The following is a 15,230-nucleotide window of genomic DNA, read 5'->3' as shown; positions in this document are numbered from 1 at the left end:
ATCTCCTAGTGATTCAAGCGCTAGTTTCATCAATACCATTTAGCATGCTTGCTAATTATCAGTTTGATTGACCTCTATTTCTTGTAAAGTGGTTGTGGCAGGAACAAGGGAATGATTTCTGTGGATACTACATTTGCGAGTCCATCCGCCACACGACCCGTGAGCTGGGCTACTCCGACAAACAATATGAAGTGCGTAAATAACAATATTCACAATTTTATTTTATTACCATCATTTGTGTTGAGTTTCATTCATTCATATATATATATATATATATATATATATATATATATATATATATATATATATATATATGTATGTATGTATGTATTGACCCCCTTCTTAAAATTAGATGTTTCGGATGCGGGATGAACTCCTAGCACCAGATCGCATGCGAGCAATTCAAGAGGAATTGGCGGCATTCTTTCTTGACAATGTGATCGCTGAAGACGGAGAATACTATGTGAACCACGCGTCCGTATGTTAGGAGATTATATTTGTAAAAGATAATTATTGTATACATGTAGCCGGTAGTGTCGGATAGATATAAGAGAACTTGTTGTTCGACCAATCTCTCAGAGAAGGAGAGGTGATCGATATCACTTCTCTCTGTATGCATATATGTTCATGACGATCTTCTGTTTCCTTCGTTTGCTTACTAGCTAGCTAGCGTGTCTAGCTAGTCCTCTCTATACGTATATATAGTATGTAGCGTCGACCAAGCACGGACAAAAGAGAGGACACTTCTCTCTATTAATTAGCTAGCTAACACAATATATGAAACACCTAAATTAACCCCCCAAAACCCCCAAACCCCCCCCCCCCTTTCAAAAAAAAAACCGCAGCCACAGAAATGCTGACGCGTGGATGCCTATTGGTCCCCGTTGGTGCCACCAACCGGGACCAAAGGCCCTCCTGCCTGGGCTCAGCGGACAGGCCACATGGAGGCCCATCTGTCCCGGTGCTGGATTGAACCGGGACTAAAGGGCCAGGGCATTAGTACCGACCCTTTAGTCCCGGTTCATGAACCGGGACTAAAGGCCCTCACCAACCGGGACAATAGGCCCTTTTTCTACTAGTGTGTGAACTTAAACTTGTTAGCAAACATGCTTCTATGGTTACCACTCAAGTAGAACAAGTACTTAAGCCTCAAAATGATTTGCTCAATGAAATGAATAGTAAGAAAAATGATTATGCTGTTAGAGTGGCTACTAGAACTGGTAGAATGACTCAGGAACTTTTGTATCCTGAAGGCTACCCTAAGAGAATTGAGCAAGATTCTCAGAGAAATAATATTGATGTACCTAGATTTTCTAAAAGGAAGAAAAAGAAAAATGACAGGACTTTGCAAACTTGTAGTGAACATGGCCATGGCGGCGGCCAGATCCACCCCCTCCCTCATCTCCTCGCTGCCGCCACCTCCTCCCCGTCCTGCAGCGGCGCGTCCCGCCACCACCTCCTTCCTCGATGAGTCCCGCAGCGACGCCCATCGCGTCCCGCAGATGCCGTCCCTCTCCCTCAATCGAGGCGTGCGCAACCACCTCGCGGCGCGACGCGTGCCACGGCGCGCGCGTACGTGTGCGTTGCTGCACTAAACAAAAGGGCCGTCCCTCCCATCCCATCGCCGCCGACAGAGCGCACCCACCTCCACCTCCGCCTCCATTCATTCGTGGAGAACCGATTCCCGGCGCCACCGGCCGACTCTCCGTCACTTTCCCTAAGGAGGCGCCGGTGAGGACGCGAGAGAGAGAGAGACGAGCCGGATGCCTCGATTCGTTGGCCGGAGATCTAACGGACGGATGTTGGTGCAGGTACCGGATGTCGGAGGGGTCGATTCCTAAGGAGGCGGTGTACCAGATCATCAGCGACGAGCTGATGCTGGACGGGAACCCGCGGCTGAACCTGGCATCCTTCGTCACCACCTGGATGGAGCCCGAGTGCGGCAAGCTCATGATGGACTCCGTCAACAAGAACTACGTCGACATGGACGAGTACCCAGTCACCACCGAGCTCCAGGTCCGTCCGCTCGGGGTGGATGGACACCCCAGATCTGAGACTCCATTTTATTTATTTTTCCTTACCATTTCGAGGCAAGGGACAATCCGCAACACTTATACTAATATGTTCACAAGTACTAGTAGCAAATCTCCTTGCTCTGTTTATTGTTCTACACCTATTACTGAATGTATATATGTACCACTCTGTGTGTAGCATTTTTCTAACTGAATGTTTTGGTCATCTCTGAACGTTGAATGTTTTGGTCAATGTCATGCAGGCTGCTCCATTTCTTGATTTGACATTGATAGAGTAGATGAGTAGTCCTCTAAACAAATCATGCAATGTTTTGGTCAATGATTTTGACACAGTAGTTAACATTAAGAGGTGCATTTAGTCCTGTGAACAAATCATGCTCCTACAGAGAGAAACTTCATTTCTCTGTAAATTGACAGTAAACAGATTGATCCTGTAAACAGGAACATTGCCAAGTTTGTTTCTGAACATTTATAACCTAGCAAATTTTAGACTGACTGAATTTTAGGGGTGTCAGATGTTCTGAAAATTTCTTTGAATGTGTGGCGTACACTGCATATTCTGAACATCACACAAATTTTTTTGAATGTGTGGCATACACTGCAAATTGGCAGATTTCATACTGCATCTAACTCTGAACCAACAGTTATTTAGTTACACGACATCTAGCTGGCAGGACAAAAAATGTTAATCAGTCCGCTCTCTCAAAGTTGAGTCCGTGTTAAGATGTCAAGAAACTGATTGTTTGTTGAAACAACCATCAGTCACTCTCAGATACCGTTGACTGCTTTCTGTTGCTAGTATAGTTCAAGCTTCTTTGCCATGTATCTCATTAGGATGTGAACAATCTACTACACGCTCACAGAGATATTGACTTAAATTTTTTGTTTCTTTGCTGTCAATGTTTGCCAAGCTATTGAAACAACGATAGCTCAGATCATAGAATAGTGCATCAGTACCCAGTATATAGTCTCCGCTTTCATTTGTACATAGCTCACTACTCAGTTCTCCTCGGCTAGAACAAGCACAAGATTCATCAGCAGCATTGAACAAAATTCATCTTAAACAAGCACAGTAGTCAGTACATAGTATCTGCATTTTGTCTGTGCTGTTAAATTTTGTTTATAAATTTAGTTTATAGTGCTAAACTTGCACAGTACAGTCTCTGCCTTTTGTTTATACCATTAGATTTTGTTTATAAATCCAGTTTGTACTGATAAACTTGCACAGGCTCTGCCTTTTACTTATACTGTTAATTTTTATAAATCCAGTTTATAGTGCTTACCTCTTTGTCACATTGGGTTTGGCAGCAGTTGCTAATCTCTAGCATTTACCTCTTGTTGCAGACCAGGAAATGAAAGATCGCTCGACAAACGGCCGCTTCCAGTCAGTTGGATCTGATCTTATACCCGCACACGAGAGCTACCGGAGCAGCAACAGATTAACAAGGACCCAAGCTGGACTCCCAAGTTCTTCGGTGAGCTGGCTCCATCTCCTACCCCTAGCTCCCTCTTTTCTGCTCCTATAACATGCTTTGTTGGACTCATGCTCTGCTCCTACACAAGCTGGACTCATGCTTTGTTATACACTAGCAGCAGTACCTCATGTACATGTAATTGGACTCCCAGGGTGTTGTTCTTGTAAATTCTTCCATGTCTTGCTCTTTTGCTGGTGCTACTACACATGTCAGATTGTTAGCTGTACTTGTTTCCATCTCAAATTACTTGTCTTCTTGAACATATGCCTGATGCTTGGTGCATGTAGGATGTGCTCTGTGTGGACATCTATGCATTTGTTAAGATTTTTGTAGCACATGCTATGGCCTCAAAGATTGTTTTTTTTTCGTTCATACATGAGCACCGTTTTTTATTGCCGTAAAGGGGTGAATTGATTTGATCATTAATACGTGGCTGGATGTGATGTTTTGCAGGCTCAAGGCGCTAAGGTGTTGGAGACGTGCCTGTACTTGTTGAGCGTTTTATCTGTAGAGTGCTATATTGTGATTGGTGTAATATTGTATGGCTATATTGTGATTGGTGGAATGTAATAAACTTGATTGGTATATTGGTGATTTGGATATTATTTGAATATATTTAAAATGTGTTCTCTGATTGGTATATCATTGAGTTACAAGTTGTGAAAAATTAAAACATGATGTTTGGGACCTAGTGCCTAGAAGAATCTGACAATGTGCATCCACTTGACTACAATAATCTGAATATTGAATGTAACAAAAAAAGAAAACCCGAAAATAAAAATATATAGAATGTGAAAAGGCTGCACCTCAAAAAGAAAAAAAGGCTGAACCAATGGCCCAAGCCCATGTAGCTAGTAAAAAATAACAGGAAAAAATACATTAAAAAGGCTGAAGTGTTGGGCTCGGCCCATGTAAAACGCTGAATCGGACCGTGTTGATTCTTGTGCCACATCAGATTGCCACGTCGAATGCCTACGTGGCCTAGGGAGGCTGCTAGTGACCAAAACAAAACAGTAGGCCTTTTTTGGTCGTAAACGCCTACGACCTTCTCATAGAGAAGGTCGTTAATTTCAGTTTACGATCGCCAGCTTTTGACCTTCTGTTTTTGGTCACAAAAAGGTCGCAAATGAAAAACAATGACCTTTCAGTGACCAATAGTCAAGGTCATAAGTTGACATATTTCTTGTAGTGCATTAGGAGGGAGAAGATAAGATAAGAAAATATATGTGATTTAAAAGAAAAATGTGTGCGTGCATCAAGTGGGCCGGCTAACTTTGATTATAGTTCCTGTTTTGGTAAGATTTGACTTGATTTGGGTATGAGTAGTGGAAGACAAGGAAAGTTTGTATTTGGTTGAGATTCCTTAAGATTTGATTTGAATGAGTTAATGCATGACGTTTTTTTGGAAAAGTGCTGATTTGATTGAGTTAATGCATGCGTAAAATGGGTTGGCCCAAATTGGCTGCACTTGAGCGAAAGATCGACTGTAAGACGCTCTGGCGGGTGTAATATAGGTTTGGTGGGATGTGAGGCAAGACTACCAACTCCCCCTTTAGGACTAGACTAGAGATGCACAAAATAACCATATAATTGTGCAATTTTTGCACTCTAGTATAATACACATGTTATATTGTACTTACATGTATACATAATGCACTCACCCAACATTTCAAAAATAATCATAAAAACGACTAACAAGAAAACAAATAGCAAAAACTGCATAAAAACATAAAAATAAGGAAGCACTAGGCAACATGAAACGGGCTGCAACCTAATAAGAGATAGACTGACTCAAAACAGTGCTTGGTTGGAAATTTCTGCCGAACAAGAGTCACAACAGAAACAAAAGGTGCACAAATCTTGAAGCAGAAATCAAGGGCCTAAAATATTCGAGTAAGCCAAATAGAATTTCCAGGCAACTTACATATTGCTAAATTTTAAAAATAAAGCTAGATCATTTTAAAAAGAAAGCTAGATGATTTTATTCCAACAAAAAACAGTGGCAATTAATTTCCTAAAAAAAGTAGGCATCAGTTATCGATTTGACACATGACAACTAAGTGTTGAATGATAAAATCATCAACGAAATTTTCCTCAAAAATGATCATCAATCAAATGTTTATCGGTATTTTTAAAATACCCATGCACATGGTGAGCAATTAGCTAGTAAACTTTTAAATCAAATCATCAACCTAATGTTCACGGTGAGCAATTTTCCTCACATAGGCAGATATTTCAACAAAACAACTCATTATTCAACTGGTTCGGTCTTGCTCAACAAACTAAACACGCATGCACTCTGACTTCCAAAGTCCAAACCTTGCCAAAACATAAAACAAGCTTGAGATCCATGGACTAAACCCTACTACTACCTACAACACCAAGCTCTCCACGGCGGTCTCGACGACGGACCACGGCAGCTCGTCGCCGGCACTGCGGGCGGCGTTGGGAATGGAGCAGTCCGTGCGGATCTGACCCTGGTTGCCAGTGAGCACGTTGATCTGCCCCATTTTCACCATGGACTTGACGAACTGGTCGAAGAAGGCGGCCTGGTCGACGGCGAACCTGGTGACCATGGGCTTGGTCTTGGCGTCGGTGTGCAGGTCCTGGTCGGAGGTGAAGAGACCCTGCCGGTTGAGCAGGTCGACGTAGAACTTGTTGTCGAACACGTCAGGCGTGCGGATGTCGTTGGCGGTGAAGTTGTCCACCTTGAGCCGCGGGCAGGTGAGCTTGAGGTGGCCGGCGAAAAACTTGTCCATGGTGGGGTCGTCCTTGGGAAACAGCCGCTCCTCGAAGGAGCCGCAGTGCGCGATCCCGAGCGTGTGCGCGCCGGAGAGCGCCACCAGGTCGTCGGCGTTGAGGCCGATCTTGGCGAGGAAGCTGAGGAGCACGGGCACCTTGGAGGTCGGCGGCGGGAGCGCGCCCAGGATGGTGTCCAGGGAAGCGGGGGCGAGCCCGTCGCGGCGGCCGAGCGGGACGGCGTACCGCGGCCCGCCGGCCAGCTGGACGGAGTCGCGGGCGGCGAGCGCGGCGATGTCGGCGCAGGAGACGACGGGCCCGCCGCACGCCTTCTGGAGGAGCGCGCGGATGGCGTTGATGGCCTTGAACGCCGACGGACGCAGCGTGACGTTCGGGGGAGACACCTTCTCGCTGTCGACGCCGTTGGTCTTGTCGAGGAGCACGGAGCCGTCGCAGCCCTGCACGAAGCAGTCGTGGAAGTGGATGCGGAGGAGCGCGGCGGCGAGGCCGACGTCCTTGCGGATGGCGTCCTTGAGGAAGGCGAAGACGATGGCCTCCGCCTGCGGGCACCTGGCGCGGTAGAACTCGAACGACAGGCCCTTGGCCAGCGGCGGCGAGCCACCAGCCCCCACCGCTGCTGCAGACACAGAGCTCAGCACCAGAGCTGTCGCGAAGACAAGCAGGAGACGAGCAGCCGAGGAAGCCATGGTGATCTAGCTGGGTCTCTAAGTAGGACAAATGTGGCTGTGGGTGTACTGAGCTTGGAGGTGTGCGTGTTGTTTTATAGGCACGCGCGCATGCATGCAACCTCCATGGAATCTTGTCTGCTGGCTGACATGGAGCTCGGTCCTACTGGTGACTCGTGTGCATGCACCTACACCGGTGGAACCGAGGCTGGAAACTACCGCGCGCGGTGCTCGATCTGATCGACTCGAATATTTGAAAGGAGGGAAATGATTGGTCGACGATCGACTCCGAGTCATGGGTACACATGCATGCATCCGGAGAAAATTCAAAGCGTATCTAAGGCCAGATGAACCAAGCAGGAAACACTGTGGCAGCAGCATATTCAATCCTCAACTTGTTGGAGGCATCAACCAAGGCGGCTAACGATCGAGCGCCTAGTGGGAGTGGTTAACTAACCTTGTACTACCACTAGTAGTTTATAGAAGATGAAATAGCTTTCGGCTTTGACAAGTCAGGGGATGGTGTTGATTATGTTTTGAATTGCTTACCACATGTGTCACTTGTGATGTTGTTGATTACTGATCATATCACCTTAGGGGGTGTGACGGGTACACATGCATGATGCATCCTACGGGTGAGTTTCATGGGAGCTATCCTACGGACCGATGTGGCAGCTTCTAATCCATCCCCGCCCCCTCAGTTTCAGGGGTATGGCACTCCTCCCACGATCTAATGATGCCATGCATGTCCGTAACCATTATTCCATGAAAATCTACCTGTAAGTGTAGCATTGCTCGGAGAACCAAATTGCTCCACTTACGGGTGAGTCCCGTGAAACCCGCACAAAACTATCCTACACTAAACTCAAATTGCTAGAGCTTCGCCAGATACTATGCATACCAGTCTTCTCTATATTTTAGGCCCTGTTTGGTTCATAAGTCCTAGGACTTTTTTTAGTCCCAACTTATAAGTCACAAGTCCCTAAAAAGTCTCTCCCTGTTTGGTTCCTGGGACTTATAAGTCCCTATAAGGCCATATTACAACTATAAGTTCTTATAAGTCCCTCCTTGAGAGTCTTATTTCATAAGTTCCAAATGCCCACTTTTAGTCCCTATAAGTCCCTATACTCTCCTACTTGCGCTAATCATGCATACACCTTTCTTTCTTGAGCCCTTCTCCCGTTACCAAAATATCCACCATGCATCGTCATGATTCGTCTTAGCAATGGGGCCTGGGCGGCTTTACTAAACTAATTCGCTACACATGCTTAAAAGCAGGCCGGCGGCTAGTTTATATTCTTCTTAATGGCCAGTACTTGTGCTTGCCACAAGATCGGGTTCAGGTTCATGCACTCAACAAATAATGAACAAACAGTATTATCCATGATTCAATTTTGTTTTTTTTAGCCCTGCTTACCCTTGCATGAGGGGACACATCAGCCCAAGTTGAGACCAACCAACTATCTATCCATGGCAAATTAGGGAGCTCCTAGTTGCCGCTTTAAAGCAGGCAATAGCGCAAAAGCTAAATCTCTCATGTTGCGGCTCCTACACCGCCCTCACCTTACAACACCTAGATGTGGGCTGGCCAATAATGAAGGTGTTGAAAATATGCTTTAGAGCCAATAATTTTTAAGTATTATTAATTCCAAGTTTGTAATTATAGTTTATATTGTATGCTATAACTGCTATGGTTCGCGAATATGCGATTCGGAGGAAAATTCATAAGCATACGTAGAGTTATAGACCGTAAAACAAGATTCATGGTCTTGCCTCTAGGACTAGCACAATTGTTGATTGATGATTCTATTTTCCTGATCATGCTCATGATGTTTATGCGGCAACATGTGAGAGCACATTGTTGCTAAAACACTCGTGTTGAATTGACCATAAGTTGCTTTTAATACTTAGAGGTTATATGGTCTGAAGTCTAATGTCCATAACATGAGAGTTAAAGTATTTATGATTCCTTATACCATGAGAGTATCAAGTCACTCCATGCCAGACGATGCACTTTGGGTTGTTCCAACGTCATCCATAACAGGGTGATCATAACGGAAGCTTATGGGTTCATTAGAAACGTAGGATGAGAGACTAGATAGCTCGAGACTAGAATTTGCTAGTCCAACGATGGAGAGATATTCTTACGTCCTCTCGGTGTGATGGCATCTATCATCGTCTAGCCAGACAAAGTGTGAATTGATCATGGGGATGCCGGAACACGAGAACGAGAAAAAGGAACAAAACCGATAATGAGAAAGACCGATCTAGTGAGCATGTGTTTATCTCACGGGGATACCGATATATCTCACATCGGGTTTTGTAACGTATCGCAAAGAAAAAGGAATAACATATGATAACCAAAGGTTTGCTCGAATATCAATCGTGTGAGTATAGGGGTCAATATGGATGTCCACGGTTTCGCTATTGATCATTGAACAAAAAGGTATTTTTGCTCATGTCTATATTTCATCGAACCTGTAGGGTCAGGCACTTAAGGGATTACGATTTGTTGAGTTCTATAGGAGTTAGGAATATGAAAATATTACCGAAAAGAGTTTCAGAAATAAAAAATAGTTCGGAGAAAAAAGTGTTTCGGGGTTACCGAAAGTGTTTTGGAAAATACCGTTTAATACTGAATAGGTGGAAAATGTTCAAAAGGACCTAATATAAATACAGGAGCTTTCCCGAAATTACCGGGAGCCCCGGGGCTTTATTTAGGCCCCTGTAATATGCTAAAGGCCTATAAGGCATCGGGTGATCTAATGGGCCTAAGAAGCCCAAAAGGGGTGGCGCCCCCTTAGCTTGTTGGACAAGCTAGAGGGGGAGGGGATGAATTGAAGTTAGAGGGGGACTCCCCTTCCTTTGACCCACGCGCCATGGGGAGGAGCCCTCCCCAAGTGGCCACCCTCTCCTGTACACCTATGTATAGTTGATGGGGTGTGCCCCTTGAGGCGCACAAGTCCCTTGATTCTGGGCACCCCCTCTCTCTCGAACTGGACTTGTATTAAGTTTCTATAGTCCTCATAATAGAGTTGCTCCGTGTGGTTCTCTTCTCCTCCTCTAGTTCTCCGACGACGCAAAGCTCTAGATAGCATAGTGTTGCTGGATCGTGAAGCCTGTACTCGTGCAATCAATAGAGAGATCGTGCTTTCGATCTTTTTTTTGAGGGATCATTTGTGGGCCGTTCGAGAATTCAAGAATGATCTACACCAACTCTTGTTCACTTGCAACTCGAAGTTGGTAACAATCCGATCTAACCTTGTGTTCATCTTCATAGTGATCCTGGGATATTCATAGTAGCGATTTTTTTTGTTTTTCTACTACCTTTCCCAACATGAGGTAACAAAGCTAGCACCGCGAGGGGCGGTCCATATTTTTTGGTTTTGTGCAGGGTGGTTTCGATGGGTTTTAGTTTTTTGGCTATTGTTTTTATCGGTTTCCAGTCTTTTTTATTCGGGGTTTCCCATGTATTTTTTATTTTTCTCTTTTCTTTTCTCTTAACTTGTTCTATTCTTAATTTTTGTTTGTTTTTCTAATTTTAGTTTTTATGGGTTTCTAGGAAAATACAAATTTTTTTATTATATGAAGTACATTTCTTATCGCACGATAATCATTTTTGATACATGATGAAGATCTTTAGATTACACAATGATTGTTTCCTGAATATATGATGTATATTTTTTAGAACATGGTGTATATTTTTTAATTACACGATGAATATTTCTTTGAAATACTTGATGAATAATTTTTTAACTGCATGATGATTTTTCTTAATACACAATGAACATTTGTTAATACAAGTTGGACAATTTTGGATTACACGATGATTATTTGCTGAAAGACATGACGAAAATTTTCTAGGGAATGCTTAACATTTTTTATTACACTATGATCTTTTTAAAAATATACGATGAAGAGTTGGTAATACATGATGAAGACTTTTTTTTGGAAATACATGATGAGTATTTTTTTATATACAATATAAAAAACTTATGTGCAAGGTGAACATTTTCTTGAAAAATTATTAAAATATGCTTTCTAAATAACAATATATTAAAAAAAGAATATACATATCTAAGAGAAGTGAGAAAAGAAAACCCTTTCAAAGTGTACATGACACTTCTGCCTATGTGGAGGAGAGATATAAAAAAAGGGAAGGAGTTGATTCTTATGCAAGAGCCCACCTTTAAGTGTGCTTCTAGATAAAACATTTAATGAGAGAAAAGAGATAGAGAGAAGTTAAAAAAGGTTGTAACCTTTTAGCCATCCTTATAGTCAGCCTTATTGTCTGGGTAACTAATAATGCTAATTTTTGATGACATGGCACATTTATATAGCCAGCACCTAGCTATAATATTAACCATGTTCTAAAGGCGAGGCACAGACGCACCCGACAATATGGTAGCTCCGCCTCCAGCAAAACAAAGAATGGTCCAGCTACTAACATTAACATGTATATTTCCCTTTACTATAAAAACCCAAAATATATTTTTAATTTAATAAATTGAGAATATTATAAAAAATGAGTTTGAGAATATTGTAATTATCTATAAAGAAATGAAAAAGGTCCATATGCATGAATATAAATATTCGTATATTTGGAACGAAATGTCCATCACATATTCAAAAGATGTCCTTGCATATATGAAAAACAAATCATGTATTTGAGAAACAGAGTATATACATATATTATGGGGCGGAGGGAGTAGTTTATATATTCAAAACATATTTAAGGTATTTTCCATAAAATAGTATGTTAGGGAATAAACTTGAAAAAATAAGCCCTTAAAAGATAGAAAATAATGAAACATGAAAATAAAAAATACAAAAAGATAAAAGTAAAAAAAGCAAAGCAAAGCAAAGCAGAATGGCTAAAAAACTATTGACCCTTGTTGGGCCAGACCATAGACGGGAATCTGCGGGCAATAAAGCTTCGGTAGGGGGTGGCCTCGTTATCCACATATCTGGTCGGTCAACAAAGGAGTCCCTTTACCTGCAAAAAAAAAAAAACAAAACAAAAAAAGGAGCTCCTATTTGAGCCTGGTGACAAAATGTTAGGCAAATGAACAAAGTGCAGTGATTGGGCTTTTGTGTTGTAGCGATTTTCCTTACGTACGTTCAGTTTTCTAGCCACTTTTCTCCAGTAAAGAACAACTACAGTACAAAATGTTCTAATTATCTACAAAAAGTATTCTAATAAACCACAACAGAAATATTAAAATTGAAAAAACGCACAAAAATGAAAAAATTCTCATGAAAACTAAAAATATTCACCAACTGCAACAAAGTGTTTTTAAAATTAAATCTGTTAGTGATTTTTTAAATGTCCATATTTTCAGTGTTCTTGATATTAGAAAAATCTTATTGTATTCTGAAAGAAAATGGAATTTTAGGAACTGTCCTTCAAAATATTCCCAAATTTTGAAAATTACACTTTAATAATCTTATAAAATACTCCAGTGAAAAGAATAAATGGGAAATCAATAAACAAGAAAGAATCGATGAAAAGTAAACATAAAAAGAAATCTTCGGCCTAACAGAAAGGAAGCCAGCATCACAAGTGGGTGCATTTACCCGTCCCTTTTTAATGCGACCAGGGCTCAAATAGAATTTGTCGTATAACAAATACATAGAGCCTTGTCAAAGCCCATGCCCCATGTTCATGATATCATTTTCTCTTTGAAGAAAAGAAAGCAAGGCGGTCTCGCCTGGCGCTTATTCGGCTGTCGCCCTCCGGTGGTTCCCCTCCGCCGACGACCTCGGGGTCGTGTTGTCGGAGGTGAGGGGGGGGGGGGGTCGTCGGATCCACGCGTGTGGATAGTTTTAGATCAAAGTAGCTTAGTTTTAGGCTGCTCATCGTCTTGACTTCGCGACAACGATGGCGACGCTCAATAAAGTTTCTTCAGATCGAACTCTATTGAGGCGATCGGTCCTATGGTTGAGGATTGATTTGGAATCCAGCCTGTTCAAGCAAGGATGGGCGGTGACGGTGACATCCTCGTGGTGGACCTGTGTCCTCGAGCTCCGTCGTTGTGACAGTGTTTGCTACAGTGCCGACGCGGAGCTTAGGAGATAGTTTAGGAGCGAATGCAGATTATGGCCTGCATCGACAACACTAGACTCCTTGGCTGCATCCATATCCTTCAACAGGTTCTGAGCTCGGGTGATTGGTGCGGTCGCAGTTGGGCTCCTCTTCAGGTCCCGCTCTCACTGCAAGACTTGCTGCCATTGATCTTAAAGGTCTTAAACACGTCCGAGTAGTTCATTTTCGTATCTAGCCAGCTTGACGGCTGACCGTCACAGTTTTTGTTGTGCTGCATCACGACACGGGCTTTCGATGAACAATTTCTTTTAATTTCTGGTACACAAGCACATTTGTTTTATAAGATGAACAATTTTGGATTACATGATGAATGTTTTCTGAAATACATGATGAACATTTTTAATATATGATAAATATTATTGGATTACACACTTGATTTTCTAAATAATTAAATAGATTTCTATTTGCATGATGAACAATTTTTAATTCACAACGAAACATTTGTAGGCAACATATCCTATGCATCAAGTGGGTTTCCTGTATGCATAGGATATGTTACACGTAATCATTGTAGTTCCTCCTTAGCCGAGCTACTTCGTTCAACAAATTTAAATGAAGGCTTCTTGTATGTACTACTAATAATTAGTACTCCCTCCGTCCTATAATGTAAGACGTTTTTTGATACTATATTAGAGTAAAAAAAGGTCTTACATTATGGGACGGAGGAAGTATATCAAAGGAAAGGATGTTTTTTTTTCTTTTTGTGTGGAAAAAGGGATGCTGCTACTTTGTCTGTTTGCTGCATCGATGAAGACATTGTACAACACCGGTTTACGTTACACAGCAACGAGTAGTCATATTTAGGTACACGCTATGTATGCGTGTTGACCAGGTAAGAAAATCCAGACGCCTTAGCCGTGTTGTTGCACGTACCGACCGACGCGGTTAAGCTAGCGAACACGGCCAAGATGTTGAATGTTATTACAAGCTACTGTAGCTTTTTTTGCGGGAAACTTAGTAGCTAGTTGTATATGTCACTTTCAATCACAAGACAACGTACAAGAGAGCTAATGTGCGGCACGTACGTGTACATACTAGTATGTGAGAAAGCGAAATATTGCATTCGTAGGGACAAGCACAGCTAAAAAAAAACTAAAACTAGTGGTGCACGCACGAAAAGTATTGGAAAACGCGTATGAAGGAAATATGCCCTAGAGGCAATAATAAAGTTATTATTTATTTCCTCATATCATGATAAATGTTTATTATTCATGCTAGAATTGTATTAACCGGAAACATGATACATGTGTGAATACATAGACAAACATATAGTCACTAGTATGCCTCTACTTGACTAGCTCATTAATCAAAGATGGTTATGTTTCCTAACCATTGACATGTGTTGTCATTTGATTAATGGGATCACATCATTAGGAGAATGAGGTGATTGAAATGACCCATCCCGTTAGCTTAGCACTTGATCGTTTAGTATTCTGCTATTGCTTCCTTCATGACTTATACATGTTCCTGTAACTATGAGAATTGTGTAACTCCCGTTTACCGGAGGAACACTTTGGGTACTACCAAACGTCACAACGTAACTGAGTGATTATAAAGGAGTACTACAGGTGTCTCCGAAGGTACATGTTGAGTTAGCATAATTCGAGATTAGGTTTTGTCACTCCGATTGTCGGAGAGGTATCTCTGGGCCCTCTCGGCAATACTCATCACCTAAGCCTTGCAAGCATGTAACTAATGAGTTAGTTATAAGATGAAGTATTACAGAACGAGTAAAGAGACTTGTCGATAACGAGATTGAACTAGGTATTGGATACCGACGATCGAATCTCGGACAAGTAACATACCGATGACAAAGGGAACAACGTATGTTGTTATGCGGTTTGACCGATAAAGATCTTCGTAGAATATGTGGGAACCAATATGGGCATCCAGGTCCCGCTATTGGGTATTGACCAGAGATGTGTCTGAGTCATGTCTACATCGTTCTCGAACCGTAGGGTCCGCACGCTTAAGGTTTCGATGACAGTTATATTATGAGTTTATGTATTTTGATGTACCGAAGGTTGTTCGGAGTCCCGGATATGATTACGGACATTACGAGGAGTCTCGAAATGGTCGAGACATAAAGATTGATATATTGGACGGATATATTTGGACATCGGAAAGGTTCCGGAGAAGTTTGGAGCCCCGGGAGGTTACCGGAACCCCCCGGGAGGTATATGGGCCTTAT

General features: G+C 42.3%; 1 protein-coding gene and 1 long non-coding RNA gene across 2 annotated transcripts; one reads left to right on the top strand and one right to left on the bottom strand.

Annotated features, from left to right (window-relative positions):
• Positions 1 to 1,374: 1,374 nt before the first annotated feature.
• LOC123066889 (uncharacterized) lies at positions 1,375 to 4,098 on the top strand. Its single transcript, XR_006431467.1, has 4 exons — positions 1,375 to 1,731; positions 1,812 to 2,016; positions 3,378 to 3,508; positions 3,962 to 4,098. It is a non-coding gene; the product is annotated as an uncharacterized lncRNA (long non-coding RNA).
• Positions 4,099 to 5,739: 1,641 nt separating this feature from the next.
• On the bottom strand, positions 5,740 to 6,993 carry LOC123072701 (cationic peroxidase SPC4). Its single transcript, XM_044496308.1, has one exon. It carries the CDS (start codon positions 6,952 to 6,954, stop codon positions 5,881 to 5,883), a length of 1,074 nt encoding a protein of 357 aa, XP_044352243.1. The 5' UTR covers positions 6,955 to 6,993; the 3' UTR covers positions 5,740 to 5,880.
• Positions 6,994 to 15,230: the final 8,237 nt, after the last annotated feature.

This window comes from Triticum aestivum, chromosome 3B, assembly GCF_018294505.1.
Source record: "Triticum aestivum cultivar Chinese Spring chromosome 3B, IWGSC CS RefSeq v2.1, whole genome shotgun sequence".
NCBI lineage: Eukaryota > Viridiplantae > Streptophyta > Magnoliopsida > Poales > Poaceae > Triticum > Triticum aestivum.
Note: the sequence above shows the minus strand (reverse complement) of the source record. Positions and strands in the feature narration are given on the sequence as shown.